Below are 20272 nucleotides of genomic sequence, written 5' to 3'. Positions count from 1 at the left end.
ATATCTGCTATGTAGACCAAAGTCTCTGTGGCCTTATTTGCATTTATTGTATAGTAGCCAATCATTTGTGTCTCCTATGCAGTTTCGATCAGCAGTATTGGCTATTATAACACTGTGTAAATGAAAGCAGTGTGTCTGCTATGCAGTTCAGATGCCACTAACATACTGTATCTGCGCTGTTCTCCGAGACGATTGCTGGGAAACTGTCCCTAACCATTAGAACACTCCAGTCACCCTTGTAAATTGTTCCAACTCGTGCGATGGATACCTCCCTGTTTGTTGATTGAGCACAGTACATGCATTTTTTCTGTATTAATTACCTTAATTATGTATTTGTTTGAGCGGAGTATAGTATTTTTGTTTATTTTATTTCTAACCACCTTGACCCTTGTATCTGCGAGTTCTTTGTGCCGACATGGCTAATGCAGAAAGAAAAACAAGTGCTGCCTCTTTAAAATAATGTATGTCTAAGCTTGTTAATTCTGCAAAATCATTTTGCATAACAACCCTAGCCCATCATGGTGCTAAACTCCAGGAATTTTGACCTAATATCCAAATCGGATTCTTTCCGGGATAAATTTCTCTAACACACTGGGGTATAAAGGGTTTTCTTTGTAAAGCAGGCACACTCTGTATGCCAAATCTGCTTACTAAAGCCTACACTGTTTGGGGACAGCTTAGAAGTTAGGGGGATGCTAATTACTTCACTCCTTCTCCTAGAAGCTCAGCTTGAAACCTTTACTGCACTTTTGTAACAGCCTTCATTGCTCTGGTCAGTGATAAATTGGACACTTTTTTCTGTGAAGGATCCTGAATATCATTTTGTGCTAAAGAGAGGATAGGAGCATGCGGTTGTATTTATATGGGTAACGTTCATGTATTCTGTGTAGTTTTACATCTAGCTGACTACTTGTTGCTCAGTGAAGCAAGACTCTTCCATTTCTGGGATATGCGTTGTCCAAAACTATTAAGCAAGATCTCCAGAATTTGTTTATTATAACTTGACCGTTATTGTCTGAACACCGTGTTCTAGACAGACTGCTATGCTGCATTGGTTTTGCCCTTAGTGCTTGCAACCACCCCTGTATTATTTTCCATGACCATTGTTGGCATCCACTCTTGTTGGGTGTTTGCTTGAAGATCATGTGTCACTATCCAGTATAGGTCTGTAAGCAGTAGGAATACATTTACAGTAGGTGCAAAGTATTTACTGAATTATGTTATATAGTCAGCAATCAGTGTATCTGTCTAGTGCAGTATAGAACATGAAAAGAATGGTTGGTTTCTGTGTGTTAGTCAGATTGTGCCCCTGAATACATTGCGGGCAAATAAACCCCTTATGGGGCAGATTCATGTAGTTGCGGGCTGTGTCTCTTGGTCTGTTCCCCAGGAAAGGGTGTGAGCAGAAATGAGCGTTAACTGCAGCCTGCGGGTTGTTTGGGGTCTAGGAATATCTCCAGGAACTTTTCCCGGGAGAACAGACAGCCGGCAGCCAATTGAATCTTCCTTATGTAGAATGCATTTGTCAGATGGTTCGCTCGGTTGACATGCCATGGGCACTGGGTATAACCGGAGGACAAGTATGTTCTCCCAGGTCTTTGGTGATGATAAATATTTTGTCCATCATTGAAAATCGCTACGTGAAAATGAAGCACACATTACTTTTACAATGAGGTCATGTTGGTATTTGTTTTTAGTGGTCATATGGCCATTTCTGCATGGTGAGGGATGTCTTGTCTTATGTGCCGTGTTTTATTCACATTTTCCGTAATTCCATAATATGTTTTTATGATTATTATTATTATTATTATTATTATTATCCTTATATAGCGCCACAAGGGGTCCGCAGCACCTTACAGTCCATAAACAGAATGAACAAAACAAGAAAAAAGTGACTTACAGTACAGAACATTACAGGACATGGACAAGGTTTCTAAACACTTCTGCCTCAGTGGTCTTAATACCAAATAAGCAGCAGGGTGGGAGGAGAGGATTGTATAAGTGATGGAATGGAACCCTGCTCGTGAGAGCTTACATTCTATTTATTAGTTACTCAGTGATTGATTTATTTACATCTTGTTCTAATTATGCTTATATTGTGTTCTTTTTTGTGTGCAATAAATGGAAATATAATACACAATACAAGTATGCACGTTATTTTCTTTAAATGAATAACTTAACAAGCCTTCCCGAGAAGTAAGGTAGTTCAGTACTGCATATCCATATGTCCCTGCTTCTTTGGCTGCTATCCGTTCACTTTATATTAGCAGCCCTTGGCTTGTAGTTTGAAGCTATTTAGAATATAAATAGAATATAGCATAAATCAAATAGAATAAATCACTCGGATATCAATGCAGCCACTGACTATTGCCACATCAAGGGGTTGGGAAGACCGACAATGCACAGGAGCCTAGGAAGTCTTTTTCAGATTCTGTGTACAGATCAACGTTAGAGAATGACCATTACCAGTCATGATTTATCCTCATTGGTTATTTAAAGCTGTGTGTGCCAGATATTGTTGTAAACTTTGATACATGGAGAAAGGTACTAAACCTTGGAGACGGAGAGAAAGTACCAGCAAATCAGGTCCTAGCTGCCATGTTACAGGATGTGTTTGAAATGTGTCAGGAGCCGATTGGTTGGAAGTTTCTCCACTCTGCAAGGCTTTTAGTACATCTGCCCCATAGTCAGATGTATTTTTCATAGAGTGTGTTACAATAGGATGTAGTTTACGTTTCTTCAACAACGTAGTTGAAAAATATGCTGTATCGATGACAAAGCTTAAATTGGACATGATTAATATATTCCCACTTATTTATTTGACAAACAACTTGCAGGAAAGTGTAGCCCACACAAGGGTGTCTCCTACTACAAGTCTGAGGCTTGACATTTCAGATTACCCGTAATACACAAAATATTATCAGTGAACTGTCGGATGACAATGCAATGTTGTTTAAAAAGTTTTCGGCATATAAATGAACTCTATGCAAAAGAACTTTTTTAGTTTCACCTCTGAAAAACTCCTTCATTCCCTTACTGCCAAGTCTGCATTAATCCTACCAGCGTAGTGTCTGGTGACTCTTTCTGGCTTGGAGTCCAATCTTCCAGCAGCAGCGGTTCCCTCAGTCACCTACCTACATATTTGTGTTTGCAACTCTACTAAGGTCATTGTTATTACATACTACAGTCTTGTGTATACATGCAAAAGCTGCTCAATTTACAGTAATGCTGGGTACACACTTGTAGATATATCTGCAGATCAATTGATCTGCAGATACATCTGCAGACGGACCGTGCAGTGTGTTGTGCATACACGCTGCCCGATCCGTCGGGACTGACGTCACAAACTGGGTGGGCATTTACATGCGCCCGCCCAGTTGTGCTGTCAATCACTGCTGGCGTCTGCAGCAAGTGTACGGCAGGCGGCTGACCGCCCATACACACAGCACGATACGCCAAGATTTTGTTAGATATATTGGCCGTCTGCTGTGCTGCTGGGCCGACGCGATATGTTTGTAAACTACGGCTTTCACAGACATATCTTTGGTACACACTGGCCAACGATATATCGACCATTCAATAGAAAGGCCAATATATCGGCCAGTGTGTACCCAGCATTACCGTGGATATTTTATTTATTTTGTGTTCTTTGGTTGGACACAAATAACACAGCTCCGCAGCCTGTTTTTGGCATAAATGCATATTATATCATTTTAAAAAGATAGTCCCCAAAGCCCAGTGTGGATTATGTAACATTGCTTTTACTAACCAGCTGGATAGTTGCTCAATAAGAGGTGGTCCAGAATTGCATATAAGTTGACTGGGTGGATGGAACTTCCCATTTGTTGCCTGTTACACGCTCTGTAGACTAGCGCACACTACACTTGGTGTGACTGGATGGTAGCGACATTCCTACATAGGCTAAGTTCAGTTTTGAGGACATGTACAGGTAGTTGGAATTGCAGGCTATGATAATGTAATTATGACTGACTTGTGTTCAACTTTAAATGGCCCCTCACTGAGATATTGCATAAAGGTACAGATGTGTTCTCATATGTCTTTGCTGCAGTCACGCTAAAGAGCCCCTATTGGCACTCCAGGTCGTGTGAGAACCGTTGGGCGGCTTGTTTGCCGAAAATGCATCTTAGTCACATGTGACTAGGACGTACGAGGAGACTGATTAATTTGATATGACACTTGTATATCTGTATGAGACTGATGGGTAGATGTATGATACCAACACATATCATGCCGGTATCCCTTTTCCCGCTTCACCTCTGTGAAGAAGCAAAGTGGTAAGCAATAGCGCAGAGATATATTGACATCTAGGCTGCAGGAGAGAGGGAGTGAAAACTTCCCCCTCCGGCGATGTCTGTCAGTGGCCACAGCGTGTCAGTCTGTCGAAATCCTATAGCTGGAGGTGTCCGAACGGTCAGTGCTATTGACCGTTCATATTGCCTGCCACATCAGCGTGCTATCTTTTACGTAGCAGTGCCAACATGGACAGTGGCGCATAGCGCCCCTGTCATGTTGCAAGCACCGCCACTGTAGCACATGGGAGGACAGTGTCCGTGCACATAACGTACACTGATAACACTTCTCATACATCTACCCCTTAGTCCATAGATCTGTACACAAAGTTCTACAATGTAGCAACCGCAGTTTTTTTTTACAAAACAAGTTCTATTCTGCTCCATGTACAGACTCAGCCCACACACAATACACAAGTGTTGAATAGCTAATGAATCGGCACAGACTCCTGGTGCGTCCTAGCTGCGTTGCTTTGCGACTAAGTTGCATTTTCAGTAAAAAAGACACCCGACATTAGCAGAGTTGCATAGGACCTGACTGCTCCTCACAGCAGGCATCTTACGCTATGTGGCGTATTGAGGCTGGATGCATGAGGACACATCTGTACATGAAACGAGCCATTAGAAAGATTAACGCCTTTTTTAACCAAATTTTGTTGATCTCATCTGTCTAAAAGAGACAGTTGGTTGCTATTGCCATTGGCTGACATCTATACCCAAACCTATGACAGCTGTGTACATGACCCCTCCTCACAGAGCGTTCCCAGGCGAGGTCTCATGCTAGTTGCTAATAGAGGGCAATTGAGGACAAACCATTATCCACAAATTGCATATTGACGCTTTCTAGCTTGGCCATGTTTGTTTATGTTGAACATAGTATCGAAATTCCTGTCCAGGCAGACACCTATTTATGCTAGTAATTAGAACCGTCTTGGAGTCTGTCCACTTTGTTAAATCTGTCTAATAACTGTGCTTTTGCTTTCCACCTTTAGACCCATAATCTGTCTTGTGCAGAAAAGCAGCTTAATGCTGAAATTGAAAACCTTAAGGTCAGCACCGTTTGTAAGCTGGAGATAACTAGTCCAGGGGAGAAGGAATATAGCCAGGTATACTAGCCCATGGAAGAAGGTCTCTAGCCAGGTACAGTAGTGGTTACTAGCCCAGTGGAGAAGGAATATAGCAGGTAGACTGATAAATAGCCAGGACAGAAAGAATATTGCTCCAAATGAATTACCCCATCCCCTGTCTGCATGCTAAAAACCGGGATTCAGTGGTCGGTCATGTGACCACCAGCATTCCAACCACCGGGATATAGTATCGCATCCATTTACATAAGAGACCCAGTACAGTATTTAGCATTGCCTTACATTAAAAACAATATGGAACACTATTTCTTATGTTTTGCACCGTTAAGATCAGTGAAAAATTTTTTGGAGATCAAGGTCAATCTTATGTTTTAATGTTCTTAATGCATTAAGGTAAAGAACTGCTGTCCTACCCTTACTGCCAATACTCATGTGGGAGTTACTCAACCTGCAGTTTGTACAAGAGTATCTTTTTTTTTTTTTTCCTTGGAGGCTACAAGGCCATTCTAGTATGTATGTGTATATGTATGAATGTATTTATATGACACAGATGCACCAAATACAAAACCCTGTGTACAATTCTCCTAATTCCTTTCAAGCCAAACTTATAACCTGCCTTATTGCTTGGGCAACCTAGGTACAAGTTTGGTTTGAAGGGGTCTACCCATGTTGTGTTACCTAGGATACTGACCTTGGTAGCTGCCAGAGTCGAACCAGATGCCGACCCGAGTAGCCCATGGTAGGAATGGAGTGACCCAGGTCATCTGTCTCTGGTCATGCTAAAAGCATACAGAGAGCCGGATCACCGCCACTTGGATATGATGTAATCTGCTAGTGCCGGCATTGGAAAGACATCACAATAAACCATGTCCGGCCTATGGTGCTGCTGTGAAATGGCTTTAAACCGTGTTAAGTAACCCAGGTTGGACCCGGGTATTATTTTGTGCAATGGGTATAAGTGGGTTTGGCCATGTCATCCACATCCATTGCTAAAATCAAGCACTCACTCATGCAATCTCCATGGTTTAAATATTAGCCGTAGAAGTCCCTAAATGTCTGACCCAGACAACTTTTCCTGTTATTGTGCAGTGGAAACGATTAGGAGCAACAACATATCTGCCACACAAGCTCACAGAATGGAGGTACAGAGTGCTGAAGTACATAATATCGTCTCCCACAGTTGCAGTACTCTCTTCCGAGTTCCAAACTGATTCTGGGAACAACATCCGCATAAAACCTGTTAGTTGGGAGCCTCATGGACTGGGTTTCCGTGGGCGACCAACTTGCACACAAGCCTTAGGTCAGATGAAAATGTTGGTTGGTATGATGTAAAGCACTGTCTTCTGGGTTGATTAATCAAGCATCCCCATCTGGTCCTCTGATGGACGAAGCAGGGCTTGGTAGAGGCCAGGAGAACAGACCATGCCCCATTGGATACTGCCAACTGTTAAACTTTGGCGGAGAAGCAATAATTATCTGTGGCTGTTGCCAGTTTGGCCTGTGTCATTATAGAGAACCGTGTGTTGCCTTTATGGGGAAAGGCCAACCAAAATTTGGTTTACTGACTTTGGTGTGAAAGAATTTGATTGGCTTTCAGATTCTTGACATTAACTCAATGAAATACCCTTTACAATGAATTAAATCTTGCCTAACCTCCTTAATGCTTAAATGCAGCCATGTTTCAGACTGTAGTCTAAAGTTGGCCCACTAAAGTGGAAACTGCTATAGCAAGGGTCTTCAACCTGTGGCCCTCCAGTTGCTGTGGAACTATACATACCAGCATGCCCTGTCTCAGTTTTAGCATGTGTTAATGGCAAAACTGTGGAAGGGCATGCTGGGATGTGAGGTTCCACAGCAGCTGGAGGGCCACAGGTTGAAGACCCATGTCTAATAGAAACAATAGGTGGACTAACTCCATATTAATGGCCGTGTCTTTGGAATGTGATGGGATTTGTGATATGCTTTAAGTGTTTGTGTTTGCTTCTCAGTCTATCTTCTAATCTGGACCCTTCATTTGCTACTACCATAATATAACTTATGTTTACATGGATATCTGATGCTTGATGAGTTAACAACTAATTTACTTGTGCCTTTTTAGTATATATCACAAACAATATAGTAAGCTGCCCCCCCCCCCCCAAAAAAATAAAAAATAAAAATAAAAAATAAATAAATAAATGCTCCCGTTGTTTACATAGATTGAACAAGGTAAAGACTCTATGGAAAGATGAGCACCAATAGACGGAGTGCTTTCTCCCAAATCTTTTTAAAAAAGCCTCTTCCAAAGATTGCCTAAGATGAGTGACCTATTTAAGAAAAATCTTTGTGGGATTTATAGAATGCCCCATGCATGATGCGCCTGAAAAAATTGATATCTGATTCTCCTACGTACACGATTTTCTCAGAGCAGAAACGATCTTGAGAACATCCCATTTCCAGTGTATACACTATACTGAATTATCATTCCTATCCGAATGAGTATCTGTCCCACAGACCCTAAAAAAGGTGATGTTTTAAATGAACTATCAGGAAGAAATGTTGGACATATCATGTGCACACTACAAAATGTGCCTTATAATTACTCCTTGTTTCCATGAAATGTCATGCAGCGGGCCAGATCAGTTGAACATATTGAACTAGTTCTGGAACGATAGTCTGTCCCGGGTGCGACTTACACACTGAGATTATCGTATTGAGCAAATGGATATTTGGTACTATTATTGCATGGGTTCAGTATGAATGACCGCTGGACAGGATCCTGGCAGTCAGAATACAGACGCCGGCATCCCGATCTGTAAACCCGACAGGGTCAAGGTAAGTCTGTTCCCCCTACCACCTAACCCCCCATTCCCACAGACTAACCCTAACCTCCCCTCTTAGTGTCTAATCCTAACCTTCCCTCGGTGGTGCCTATGCCTACACTTAGCCCCCATTCACCGCAGTGTAACCCTAATCCTCCCCCCTTAATGCCTAAACCTAACCATACTCAGCCTAAAACTAAACAACCCCCCCTTATACGGGTGGCGCCTAATCCTACCCCCCACCCCCAGGCCCTGATCCACCTGCTATATTTACGGTCGGGATGCCAGCTGTCTTGATTCCGGCGTCAGTCCCCTGACCCTGTCGGGATTCCGGCGTCTGCATTCTGATGGGTGTTGAGATTCCGGCGTCTGTATTCAGACTACTGGGATATCGACAGCCGGCAACTTAACCGTGTCCCTATTGCCCAGTGTGTATTTCACTTTAGACACTTAATTAATAAACTTTGAAGAAACTAAAATGTAGTCAGTCCATTAATAAAGAGCTTTACTTTCCTACTTTTTCCTGATTTGCATGTACAAGTAATGGTATATTTTATTGATTAACAGTTTTTTATATAGTGCAGCATATTCCGTTGTGCTTTACAATTGGAAACCGTGATAGAACAAAACTGGGTAATAACAGAAAGACCTAGAGGTAGTAAGTATAGATTTCCTTTGTATTTCCCTAGTGAGGAGAACTCCACAGGTACATATTGGTAGATGAAACCTGAGTCTCTATAGACTTATGTGAGTAGTAGGATGACCATATACGTCACAAAAGATTTGTATTCAGATTTGTGTTCTATACATACGGAGGACAGTGTCTGCTTGTGCGCCATGAAATTAAGCAGGAGAATGTATTTGATGACTTGCTATTTCTGCTTTTATCTTTCAGATGTAGAACAGATGGCCATAGACTGGTTAACGGGCAACTTCTACTTTGTGGATGATATTGATGATCGGATCTTTGTCTGCAATAAAAATGGTGACACTTGCGTCACTCTTCTTGACAGAGAGCTTTTTAATCCCAAGGGTATTGCTCTGGATCCAGCTATGGGGTAAGAGAATGGACAGTGTAACATATTAATGCTACACATTACTGAATACTCGACAACTCATGGGGTGAGGTGTGCTGAACATGCTTTAGAAGTAGTAGGCACCTGATCCACATATGCCCTCACAGTGCCTGATCCACATATGCCCTCACAGTGCCTGATCCACATATGCCCCCACAGTGCCAGATACACATACTTGCCCCTACAGTGCCAGATACATATATCCCCCCAGTAATCCTGCTCATCGCCGCTACCCCCCACCGGGATCTGCTGCTGCCTCCCGCCGGGATCTGCTGCTGCCTCCCGCCGGGATCTGCTGCTGCCTCCCGCCGGGATCTGCTGCTGCTTGCTGTGTATAAGGGGAGGAGAGCGCAGTGCAGGCCTCACCTTCCCCTCAGTCCGGTCTCTGGCTGCTGGTTCACAAGCTCTGATTGGCTAATGAACCGGCGCTTGATTTGATATACACGCCGCTGGAGACCAGACTTAAAGGCAGGAGAGATGCGCACTGCGCTCTCCTCCCCTAGGACACAGCTGCTGCAAGGTGGTCTAGCCGGCGGTACGGTACCGCCATACTTGCAGCACTGAGTTTGAGACGGCTGGAGCTCCGAGATTTTGGCCGAACTTGTACGTTTTTTTAAAAGCAGCTCTGGCTGTCTCGCACTCCATTACATCCGGCCCAGTGTGTTTGAGGGACTGTTGCACATTTGCTGTGAATACAGTCACAATGTTTTCATTGGCTTAAACCACCAGCAACTTCACTGGAATGAAACCTCTAAATCCTACTGGAACTGTAGCAATGTTATTAGCATATGGATACTACAGGGCATATGTAATAGGGTCCGAGTTTGCTGGAGGTGCAGGCATTTTCTAAAGCAGCAATCTGATTGCCACTTTAAAAAAAACAAACCCCTAGATAGGGTGGCATCCCACTGCCCCTGCGCTTCTTATCGCCTTTCTGAAATATATGGTCTATAATTATTTGAAACGCATTTACAAAAGAAGTTTAGAATATTGTTACACTAGGGCTGTGCCTGTGTTTTTCTTCATTCTCATTGAGGGCCATTACGCGGAGTGCCACAAATTCCGCACGTATGTGCTGTATCTGTGTCTTTATGTAGAACGCTATTATTTTTTTAGTTGGATTTTTGGACAATATACTCGCTCTAGACATCATAACGATTACCATTAAAAAATTCTGGGTTTGTTCTTTTCATTAATTCTTTCATAATGTTGTTTTTTACTGTTGTGTTATTAGCCTTTGTTTTTTTTTTTACAGGGCTGCGAATAATAATCTGCGAGTCCGGTGATGCCATAAGCATATAGCCGCACTTACTGTCGTGATTTAGTGCCTCATTGAATTGAATTCTTAAAAAAGATAAATCTGAACTCTAAAGTATAATTTATCATCAGTCAAATTGGGATGGTTCTAATGATGGGCATACATGGTCAGATAAAATGCCTGTCAGACCGACACACATTCAATCTGACAGCCAGCAGATATTGTGGGCATACACTATATTCGAACTTGGGAGAGGTCCATCGGTTGGCCGCAGCAGGACGGGTATGGGTCATTAGGTCGACCACACTTAGGTCGACAGTCATTAGGTCGACCACTATTGGTCGACATGCATTAGGTCAACATGGTCACTAGGTCGACATGGAAAAAGGTTGACATGAATTTTTTTACTTTTTTTTTTTTTTTGGTGTCGTTTTCTTCATAAAGTGACGGGGAACCTCAATTAGTGCACCGTGTCCCCTCGCATGGCTCGTTTCACTCGCCATGCTTTGGGCAAGGTGCCTCGCTACGCTACCGCTGCGCATGGCACAGTTTACCGTTCCCAATCGTAGTCCACGTGGATCGTAAAGTATGAAAATTTTAAAAATAATAAAAAAAAGGGTGAAAAACATGTCGACCTAATGCATGTCGACCAATAGTTGATCTAATGACTGTCGACCTAAGTGTTGTCGACCTAATGACTGTATCCCAGCAGGACATACACTGTCCAATGTAGCTGACTTGCAACTTCAAAATATTGTATCGGATGGATATGCTGGACGATTCGGCATGTCAGACTGATCAATATTTTCAAAACAATCGTGCACATACACAGTACAATTATTTGGTCAATCCGCAGATATCAGGCGGATCACCTAGATAATTGTATTGTTTATGTCCAGCATTACACTGACAGAGATGCAGTTAATTTGCCGTGTGTCAGGATCCCGGCGGTCAGGACGCCAACGCCGGAATCCTGAAAGCCGACAATGCCAACAGCCGGAATCACGGCGCACCAGGGCTATTCCCAGTCATTGATGTCCCCGACACCCATAGAGTGGGAATAGAACCTGTGGCGAGCGCAGCGAGCCACCGTGCCTGTAGCGTGGCGAGCACAGCGAGCCTGCAAGAGGACCCTTTGCGCTTGCCCTGCTGCCGGCATACTGGTGCCCTGGATGCCGCTGTCTGCATACTGACGGCCGGAATCTCAGCCGCCAGGAAATACTAACATATATTAAAAATAAATAATAAAAAATAAAATGTTCCCCTTGAATGCTGTTGGGATATTTTAACTCTCCATTATACTACAGTATGGTCCAGATGTTTGTTGTTGGGTTTCTTTTTGTGTGTGTTTCAGTGATATTGAGCAATTGAATCATATTAAGCAATTCTGGATTAACATATTGGCCTTTTGTCCTCTGTAATTTCTAGTTTGTCAGCTGGCCCGATTGTGCTGAATAGTTAAATATGGTTAATAATCGCAGCCAAGAGCTCTGTGGTCTGGGTTTCTGTAAATAATCAGACCTCAGACCTTGCCTGAGGCGCAGTGAAAGACCTATTTCTAGTGTTTGGTGAATATGAACTTGTTTAACGTACTGTATGTGTCAAAATTATGTGTTTGTGTCCTAAGATGAGAGCTGCCATTCTCGATCTGTCCCAATGTTATCCAGTACAATCAGGTGTAATCTTAGCTTGTGTATTAGCCCCTCCACCCACCCCACCCCAGCCGCCCCCAAACAACCATTGTTGTAATTTTTTAGAAGTAGCAGAAAAACCTTCAGAGAACATAAGCTGTATGTGCCTCGATGCATGTTTCTTTGTTAATAATCCATTGCTCTTTTCAGTTGGTGAATAGAGATAGGAAAATTGATTTGGCTAATTCTGCAGTTTGGCTGAGTCTCCGAGAATACAATCCAAATTGCTGATGAAATATTAAGAATCAGCCAATTCCAATGAATGAAAAAGAAGAATTGTCGATAGGCAAGCAATGGCAAACATGACCCATCCAGGAGTATACATCTTCTTAACACTACCTTTTCCTTAATTGTACTGGGTGGGGTTGGTATCTGTGGATGGCTTCTCTGACTATAGTAACGAGTATCTGTACACTGTACTCTCCCAACGACACTCAGCATTCCCCAATGTCTGCTTCATTTCATGTCATCTGTGCCTCTGCGGTTAGCATTACGTTACACTGTCATGTTGCCCCTTCTCTAACACATTGCTAGATTATACCCCTTTATTACTTCACGGCAACTAACTACAATAAAATATTCCCCTCATCTGTCTGGGCAAAGCAATGCACCACTACACACCCATTAACGGGAACCAATTAAAATAAAAAGTCATAACATGCCCGTCCTGTGGTACTGCGCCGTCTCCCCAAATGTTTCAATACATTGGTGGATAACTCCAGCCATCCACCAGTCATCATGCTAACAGACATTTACTGTTTGGCTGCAGGTTGGGAGGCAGGTAGAGAATACTACCCCATGTGCTGCTAATCTCGCTTGGTACTACCATTTGCCATCCTGCCCCATTAGTGTTGTCCTTTCCCTTTATAAATAAACAAGAACGATAAATTGAGCCCAAAATGTGCAGTTTTCGGTAAGGGAGAATGCTAACCATTGGGCCTCTGTGCTGGCCCCCAGTGAGAATTAACACATGTTTTATCATTGGGGGGGATTAAGTGTATTCCTGCCCTGGTGTTCCTATACAAGTGGAATTGCAGTTTTGGCAAAAAATGGGCTCTTGCTGGAATGAGTAATTCAGCTTACACAGCAAAACTTTTATATTAATTAAACAAAATTGTATTCTTCAGTTACTCATAGCAGTGCTTTGTCTTTCACAAGAAATGTCACAACATCCAGCACTTCCCAAAATCTGAGATTTCGGACATGCTACAGCATTGCTTATAAATAAACATCTGGTCCCTTAGCTTGCACATCTGTTAAGGGGAAAAAGTAAGTACGTAAAATACGTTACAACATCCCTCTCTTAGTAAATATTCCATCATCCCTGTGTTTGCTGAACCTTAACCTGGTGTTTGCACTCCATGGCCCTTGTGGGTGTTTTGTTTCTCAGGCCTTAGGTGGGTGTTGCGTTTCCCAGTTATCAGCCTTATCAAATTAATTTTGGATCTTATCCAGGTTTTTTCGTTTTCATTCTCTGCAGGGCAAACTAAACTGTCTTATATACTATATATTGAGTGATTATATAGTTATATAGTTAAAGTGTGGGGAACCAGAATTAAAAAATCTTCTTTTTATAGATGAGATGTTTCCAGTTGAGTATTGTCCTATTTTACAGCCAGTTATGTTTATAGTAGAAGAGTATTAACTTTATATTTTTTGGTATACTAAAACATGTAAACTCTGCAGCATATGCTAGCGCTATATTCAGAACGGTTATTAAATAGATATGTAGGGAGCTGGTTGGTGATTACTGTATGGTTTATGAAATAAGTTGTGGAATTGTAACTTATAAATCCTGGTTGTCTTTGTGTCACCAAGTCAGACGTCATTGCTTTTCCATCACTAAGGAAAACAATTATTAATTTCCCTGACGTGGCCTTCATCTGACGGCTGATGGAGTAGCCAGACACTGCATGTCATGCTGATATATTTTCACTTGACTGAGCATGGTTTGTGACCTTTTTTCCCCATCCTCTTTGCAATTATTGGAGCCTATTTTATATTCATTGATTTGAGCTATGCACTTTAGTCACAGATGGAGAATGTTTTTTTCTATACACATTATTATAAAGCAAATTAACTTCTCAAAAGAGATACAAAAACCAACCCCTGTATACTGGCGTTAATAGTTTTAAATATGTGACATCTGCAGCTTCCTAAATGGCTTGTTGACCCTCAGAAAAAAAGATGAGCTAAACAAAAACTGAAGAAAGAGAGCTGCTAAGGTGCATACACACTATGCGTTTTTGCCCAGCGTGTATGGACAGTGATGATCACTGACATCGCTGGGCTGAAAATCGCTCGGTGTATACACACTGAGCTATTTTCCCCCTTGCCCAGCGATGTCAGCGGGGGTGAAAGGCTTTCCATAGCAGGACGCTATGGAAAGCCGTTCACCCCATCGTTCATCTGCTGGTGATACCAGCAGATGAACGGCTGCCGCCAGCGATGAAGCGGGAGCGCGCATCTGCGCTCATCGCTGGGGCATACACACTGGGCAGCTTTGAGCTGAAAGCAGCTCAAAACACCAGAAGAGACCTGCTTTCAGCTCAAAATCGCCCAGTGTGTATGGGCCTTTACACCCCACATATTATACTTATTACAATCATTTAAAATAAAGATAAACCTAAAAAAAACCAAAAAACATACAATATCTAAATATAGGTATATGCAAATCCCTTATGCATCAGAAGTCATTGCATAATATCCTGGATGGAAGTATTAGAGGTATGGTGTGTTAGTGCTTTCTTCAGTTCTTCATTAGCCACTCACTCTGCATTAACCCTTACAGATGAATTGTTGCTTACAAGTTAATTTAACAGTGTCACAGTGTGTTATCTGCATTTGAATTATCGGTATAAAAGAGTAAAGATTCTGGGCCTGATGCAGTGTCCGTACTATGCCAGCATAAATTGCACGATTGCGTAGAATGTGTCCACGCGGCTTTTTATGATTCTGCCACTTACATATAACGTAGTCCTGGTACAGTAAGGGCGTGTTTCTACAAGCTGGTGGTCAGGGACAGGTTTAAATAATGAATGATGCTGATGTTGACCATCCACATGACTTCTGAATCGCTTCTGATTGGCTGTTTGCAAATGCTGCGCTTATGTTAGTTAGTGGCTTCATTGCACTGGCATATAGTTAGGCCTTTTTGTGTGTGTTTATAACACACGATGGGGACTTGTTTCTGCTGCGTTCTGGAGGTGTTACCAGATTATTGATGCTTAATAGCAATTTGTTTTTGTGCAAATAAAATATATGGTAAGTGTATATGACATTTGCTTGGCTTAAAATTTGTGATTACGCTACTGTCAACGAGCACAGATTTTAACATTTTCCGCTTGTTTTTTAAAAAAAATTTTTTTTACAGTATGTATTTTATTGAATCTTTACACAATATGCACACATATGTAAGAAAAAAGTAATGCAACCTCTTACAGTAAATAACATATAAGATGATTCATAATATAAGGTTATCAATATGCACATTTTGTTATAAAGCATCAATGGAAACAATTTCTAACATTTTATGTATAATTGTAATTGGAAGCACGGACTAAAGTACATACCTCTGTCAGGTGATGCTACTATAAAATGGTCTAAACCAGTGGTTCTCAAACTGTGTGCCGTGGCACCCTGGGGTGCCTCGGGACACTTGCATGGGTGCCTTGGATTGATGGTTCCAATCATAAAATATGGCTTCCAATCATAAAATATGTGGACAAACAGAAGCAAATCTTATCCCTTACCACATAATTGAATTGAAGGATGACATATAAACAATTTAATATTTAATTTAGTATTTCTTTTTACATTTCTGAATAAGAAACTTTTTGCCTAGTGGTGCCATGAAAAAAATTCTTAGGGTGCCGCGATTAAAAAAGGTTTGGGAACCAATGGTTTAAACAATGAGGAATTTACCAACAAGCACTCACCTGCATATGTATATATGTGCCTGAGTTCCGAAAATATTAGAAATAAAATAGATTAAAAAAATCAAAATTTCCTTCGCTTTTTTTTTTATTTTTAAATGAAAGTACAATTACTGCAACTCTGCATTAGCCCCTATATGTACAACTGATAATTCTATTCAGATGTATCTACATACTGTATCTTTTATCCTCCACAGTTTTATTTTAAAGGATAACTATTGTGGAACTTAAATTCAACTTAAATATGTTTTACAGTGTTTGATCTACTCAGAATGATCTGTGTTATTCTCTTCTCCTACTGTACTTAAGAATTTAGCTATGTACTGCGTCATTGTTGGGTTCCTGTAACCAAAGTAGGACATTGGAATCTGTTTGGGATTGCAGTGGGTGTGTGTCTGTCTGTCCTGTCTGTCTGTATTGGAATTAGCCCACTATGCAACCTGAATTGTAACTTAGGTTTTCAATTAAAGTAGAAAGCATTTAAAGTACGGTAATATTTTAATTTGAATGACTTGCCAGTTATATACCCAGCTATCTCTGGGCAATAGACTTCCAGCCCCATTATCATTTGTAAAATTTTTGTAGCCCTCACTCGAGTGTGACACATTTTCTTCCTCATTAAGATCATGTATTACTGCTCACTTAAAGTATATTAGTGATTCTGTGATGAATTTCAATTAGGTTAATAGGCATGTAATTAATAGCAGCTGAGGAAACGGAGGTCTTGGGATTAATTTCATAAAGAGACTGCTGAAAGACACTATGGGACATATGTGATAGGGTCTGAGTTTTTCCATGCCAAACTTGGGTGATTTTTATGGTTTTACCTTGTAAGTGATTTCCGCTTTTAAAAAAACCCTCAGATATTGGCCAGCAACCCACACCTCCGGTGAACTTGGACCCTGGGGCATATGTATTAAGCCTGGAGAAGTGATAAACGAGCGATAAGTGGAAGGTGATAACGCACCAGCAATCATTACGGGTTTGAAATATGACAGGAGCTGACTGGCTGGTGCGTTATCACCTTCCACTTATCACTTCTTTGTCACTTTTTCAGGCTTAATACATCTGCCCCCCTATATGCCCCTAGGTGCCTTTAAAGTATATTCATCCCCTACCAGCAATGGAGGGTGCCATTTCTAGTTCCTAGCAAATTGATTGGCTACATACAGTACTCCTATTTCGGCCTACAAAATGGCTGTTTCTACAGTATGGAAGTATGGGTTTACGCTAATGTACAACTGGATTCAAATTTCAAATAATACATGAGGAATTTCTTATTCTTTTTTTTTGCAGTAAAGTATTTTTTACGGATTATGGGCAGATTCCCAAAGTGGAGAGGTGTGATATGGACGGCCAGGACAGAACAAAGCTAGTGGAGAGTAAAATAGTCTTTCCACATGGAATCACATTGGATCTGGTGAACCGTTTAGTGTACTGGGCAGATGCGTACCTGGATTACATTGAAGTGGTGGACTATGAAGGCAAGAACAGGCACACCATCATTCAGGGATTGTTGGTAAGTGGTCAGTCCATTATGCTGGGGCTTTTATGTAATGATTTTGTAGCATGTTGGAGTAAAATCACTTTTGGAAATATATGCTATTGTGTGTGATATAAATGTTTTCCAATATCAGTGTTAATTAACGATGGTGTCTCATTTTAGTGATCAGGATCTAATTTTAATGGCAAATATAGTATACTGTATAGAAAGCATTCTGGCCATACCTAACATGCCATGTTTTCATGGTCTACGGCTGTTCTATACAAAAGGCATTTTTTTTTTTTTTTGTACTATTCCTGCTGAAATCATATTACTAAAGGTTACTTGGTTTGGATCTGTCATTAGGTTTTTTTTAAGTTCTACATCCACCCAGGTTTTGTAAAGGAATAAGGGAAGGGGTTTGGACTTCTGCACTAGTTTGTATCAAATTACCATTACATCATTCCCCAGTTACTAAAGTCATAAACAATTAAATCCACAAAGAGGGGCTGCTGCTTAAGACAATAATATTAGAGATCAACAGAACAAAAGAACAGGATTGTCTTTTTGGTTGGCACACTTGGAGAAAAGAAAATTATATTTATCTTAAAATGTACCTTTTTATTTCATATTGTTTAAATTATTCTGTTGTGTGACATATAAACGAACATGATGAAGCACCCAGCACTGTTTCTTTTATTGCTTCATCTTATACTTCCTAACATTGCTGTCCTGTGAATGTGTTTGTGAGGGGACAGAGACGAAAGAAGTTGTAGGTTGCAGGACGGGTGTTCTAAATTTGTAATTATCCCAGAAATTCTGTGAGCGTAAGCAATAATGCGTCATGTTCCCATAGGCCCAGAGGGCACTCTAAAATGGATTTCTCTTCCCTCTCCGCGATCTTGTTTCTAACTTTTGTTGACAATGGGTCTGATTCAGAATTGGACGCAGTAGCAGCTGCGATGTGCATCTTTTTGTGCATATTGACTGCAGATCTATGCTAAATGCTGCAGCCACTGTTATTCGTACAGAAACGCCCACAAGCAGAATCTCAAATCCACTGCATGCGTACAAAGACACACCATTGAACAGACATTGAACATTAGAGCAGCCCTATGGTCATAGGCGTGCGCAGCACATTTTATTAGGGGGTGCATCGTCGGAGGGTTGTGTCTAGCACCGCCTTTTGGGCGTGTCTAGCACCATCTATTGACGGTCAATGCAATATAAAATATCCACCCTTGTACAAATCCTAATAAAGCAGATACATTGTCAGATGTTATGGTGTGCACCAAACAAACACCCCTGATGGCACTCACTGCAATTACACTGCTCCTCCTCAGCCAGCTCTTTCCTCTGCAAGCTGCGGCAGCTTACTTACAAGTCAGTCACTCACTGACACTGACAGTTGCAGACTAGTACTGCGGCTGCTGGAAAAACGAGTGACGTGTCAATGCTGCTGCAGACCACCTGGCAGTATTGAATTTGTCTTCCTAAGAGGAACACTGGCAGCATGCTGATCCTCATCAGTGGCTGGCGTTGGCATAGCATAGAAGGAGAGAGGTGGGCATGTGACGGGTGTGGTGGGTGGGCGTGCGAGCAGCATGACGTAATCACATCACATTGTTTTTATACATGGAGGTGGAGCCGGGAGTTTAAAAGCCGGTGGCAGTGGCACCTTTGATTAACCCAGGCGTCCGGTCAGTAATGCAGTCCTGACAGGGTGCAGCGCAGAGGAGACAGTAATCAGCCTGCTCAGCGATCGCTGCATCAGGCATGTGAGATCGGGGTGCCAGACATTAGGGGGTGCCTGTGCGCACCAGGCACCCCCCCTGCGCACACCTATGCCTATGGTTGCTTAAAATGTCCGTCGGAACATGGCTGCTGGCTACGAAAAAGACTTAGTCGCTGGCACCAGAACTCGGTCATCTGGCTAGCTGCCCTGCTGTTACCTCCTATGAGCAGCCGCTGAAACTCCTCCTCTCTTCATCCAAGTTTTATCAGCTGTAATCATTGAGTTTACTGTTTTTAAATTTTTTTTTTTTTTATCCTTGTCAGTAGATAAAAGTAACGATTAAAGTGGCCATTTCTCTGACGTCCTAGTGGATGCTGGGAACTCCGTAAGGACCATGGGGAATAGCGGCTCCGCAGGAGACTGGGCACAAATAGAAAGCTTTAGTACTACCTGGTGTGCACTGGCTCCTCCCCCTATGACTCTCCTCCAAGCCTCAGTTAGATTTTTGTGCCCGAACGAGAAGGGTGCACACTAGGGGCTCTCCTGAGCTTCTTAGTGAAAGTTTTAGTTTAGGTTTTTTATTTTCAGTGAGACCTGCTGGCAACAGGCTCACTGCATCGAGGGACTAAGGGGAGAAGAAGCGAACTCACCTGCGTGCAGAGTGGATTGGGCTTCTTGGCTACTGGACACCATTAGCTCCAGAGGGACAGCTCACAGGCCCAGTCTTGGAGCTCGGTCCCAGAGCCGCGCCGCCGGCCCCCTTACAGAGCCAGAAGCAAGAAGAGTCCGGCAAATCGGCGGCAGAAGACATCCTGTCTTCCACAAGGTAGCGCACAGCACTGCAGCTGTGCGCCATTGCTTCTCAGCACACTTCACACTCCGGTCACTGAGGGTGCAG

General features: G+C 42.1%; 1 protein-coding gene across 5 annotated transcripts in view; it reads left to right on the top strand.

Annotated features, from left to right (window-relative positions):
- Positions 1–20272, top strand: part of LRP1 (LDL receptor related protein 1) — a 486645-nt gene that overhangs the window by 181256 nt on the left and 285117 nt on the right. For 4 of the 5 annotated variants that reach the window (XM_063952427.1, XM_063952428.1, XM_063952429.1 and 1 more), the window contains 2 exons: positions 9092–9254; positions 17453–17675. In XM_063952427.1, the coding sequence (XP_063808497.1) occupies positions 9092–9254; positions 17453–17675 (386 nt within the window). Of the gene's footprint in view, positions 1–5332; positions 5451–9091; positions 9255–17452; positions 17676–20272 lie in introns of those variants that run through there. The other variant, XM_063952430.1, reaches the window with a different exon arrangement.

Source organism: Pseudophryne corroboree, chromosome 2 (assembly GCF_028390025.1).
Source record: "Pseudophryne corroboree isolate aPseCor3 chromosome 2, aPseCor3.hap2, whole genome shotgun sequence".
Classification (NCBI taxonomy): domain Eukaryota; kingdom Metazoa; phylum Chordata; class Amphibia; order Anura; family Myobatrachidae; genus Pseudophryne; species Pseudophryne corroboree.
Note: the sequence above shows the minus strand (reverse complement) of the source record. Positions and strands in the feature narration are given on the sequence as shown.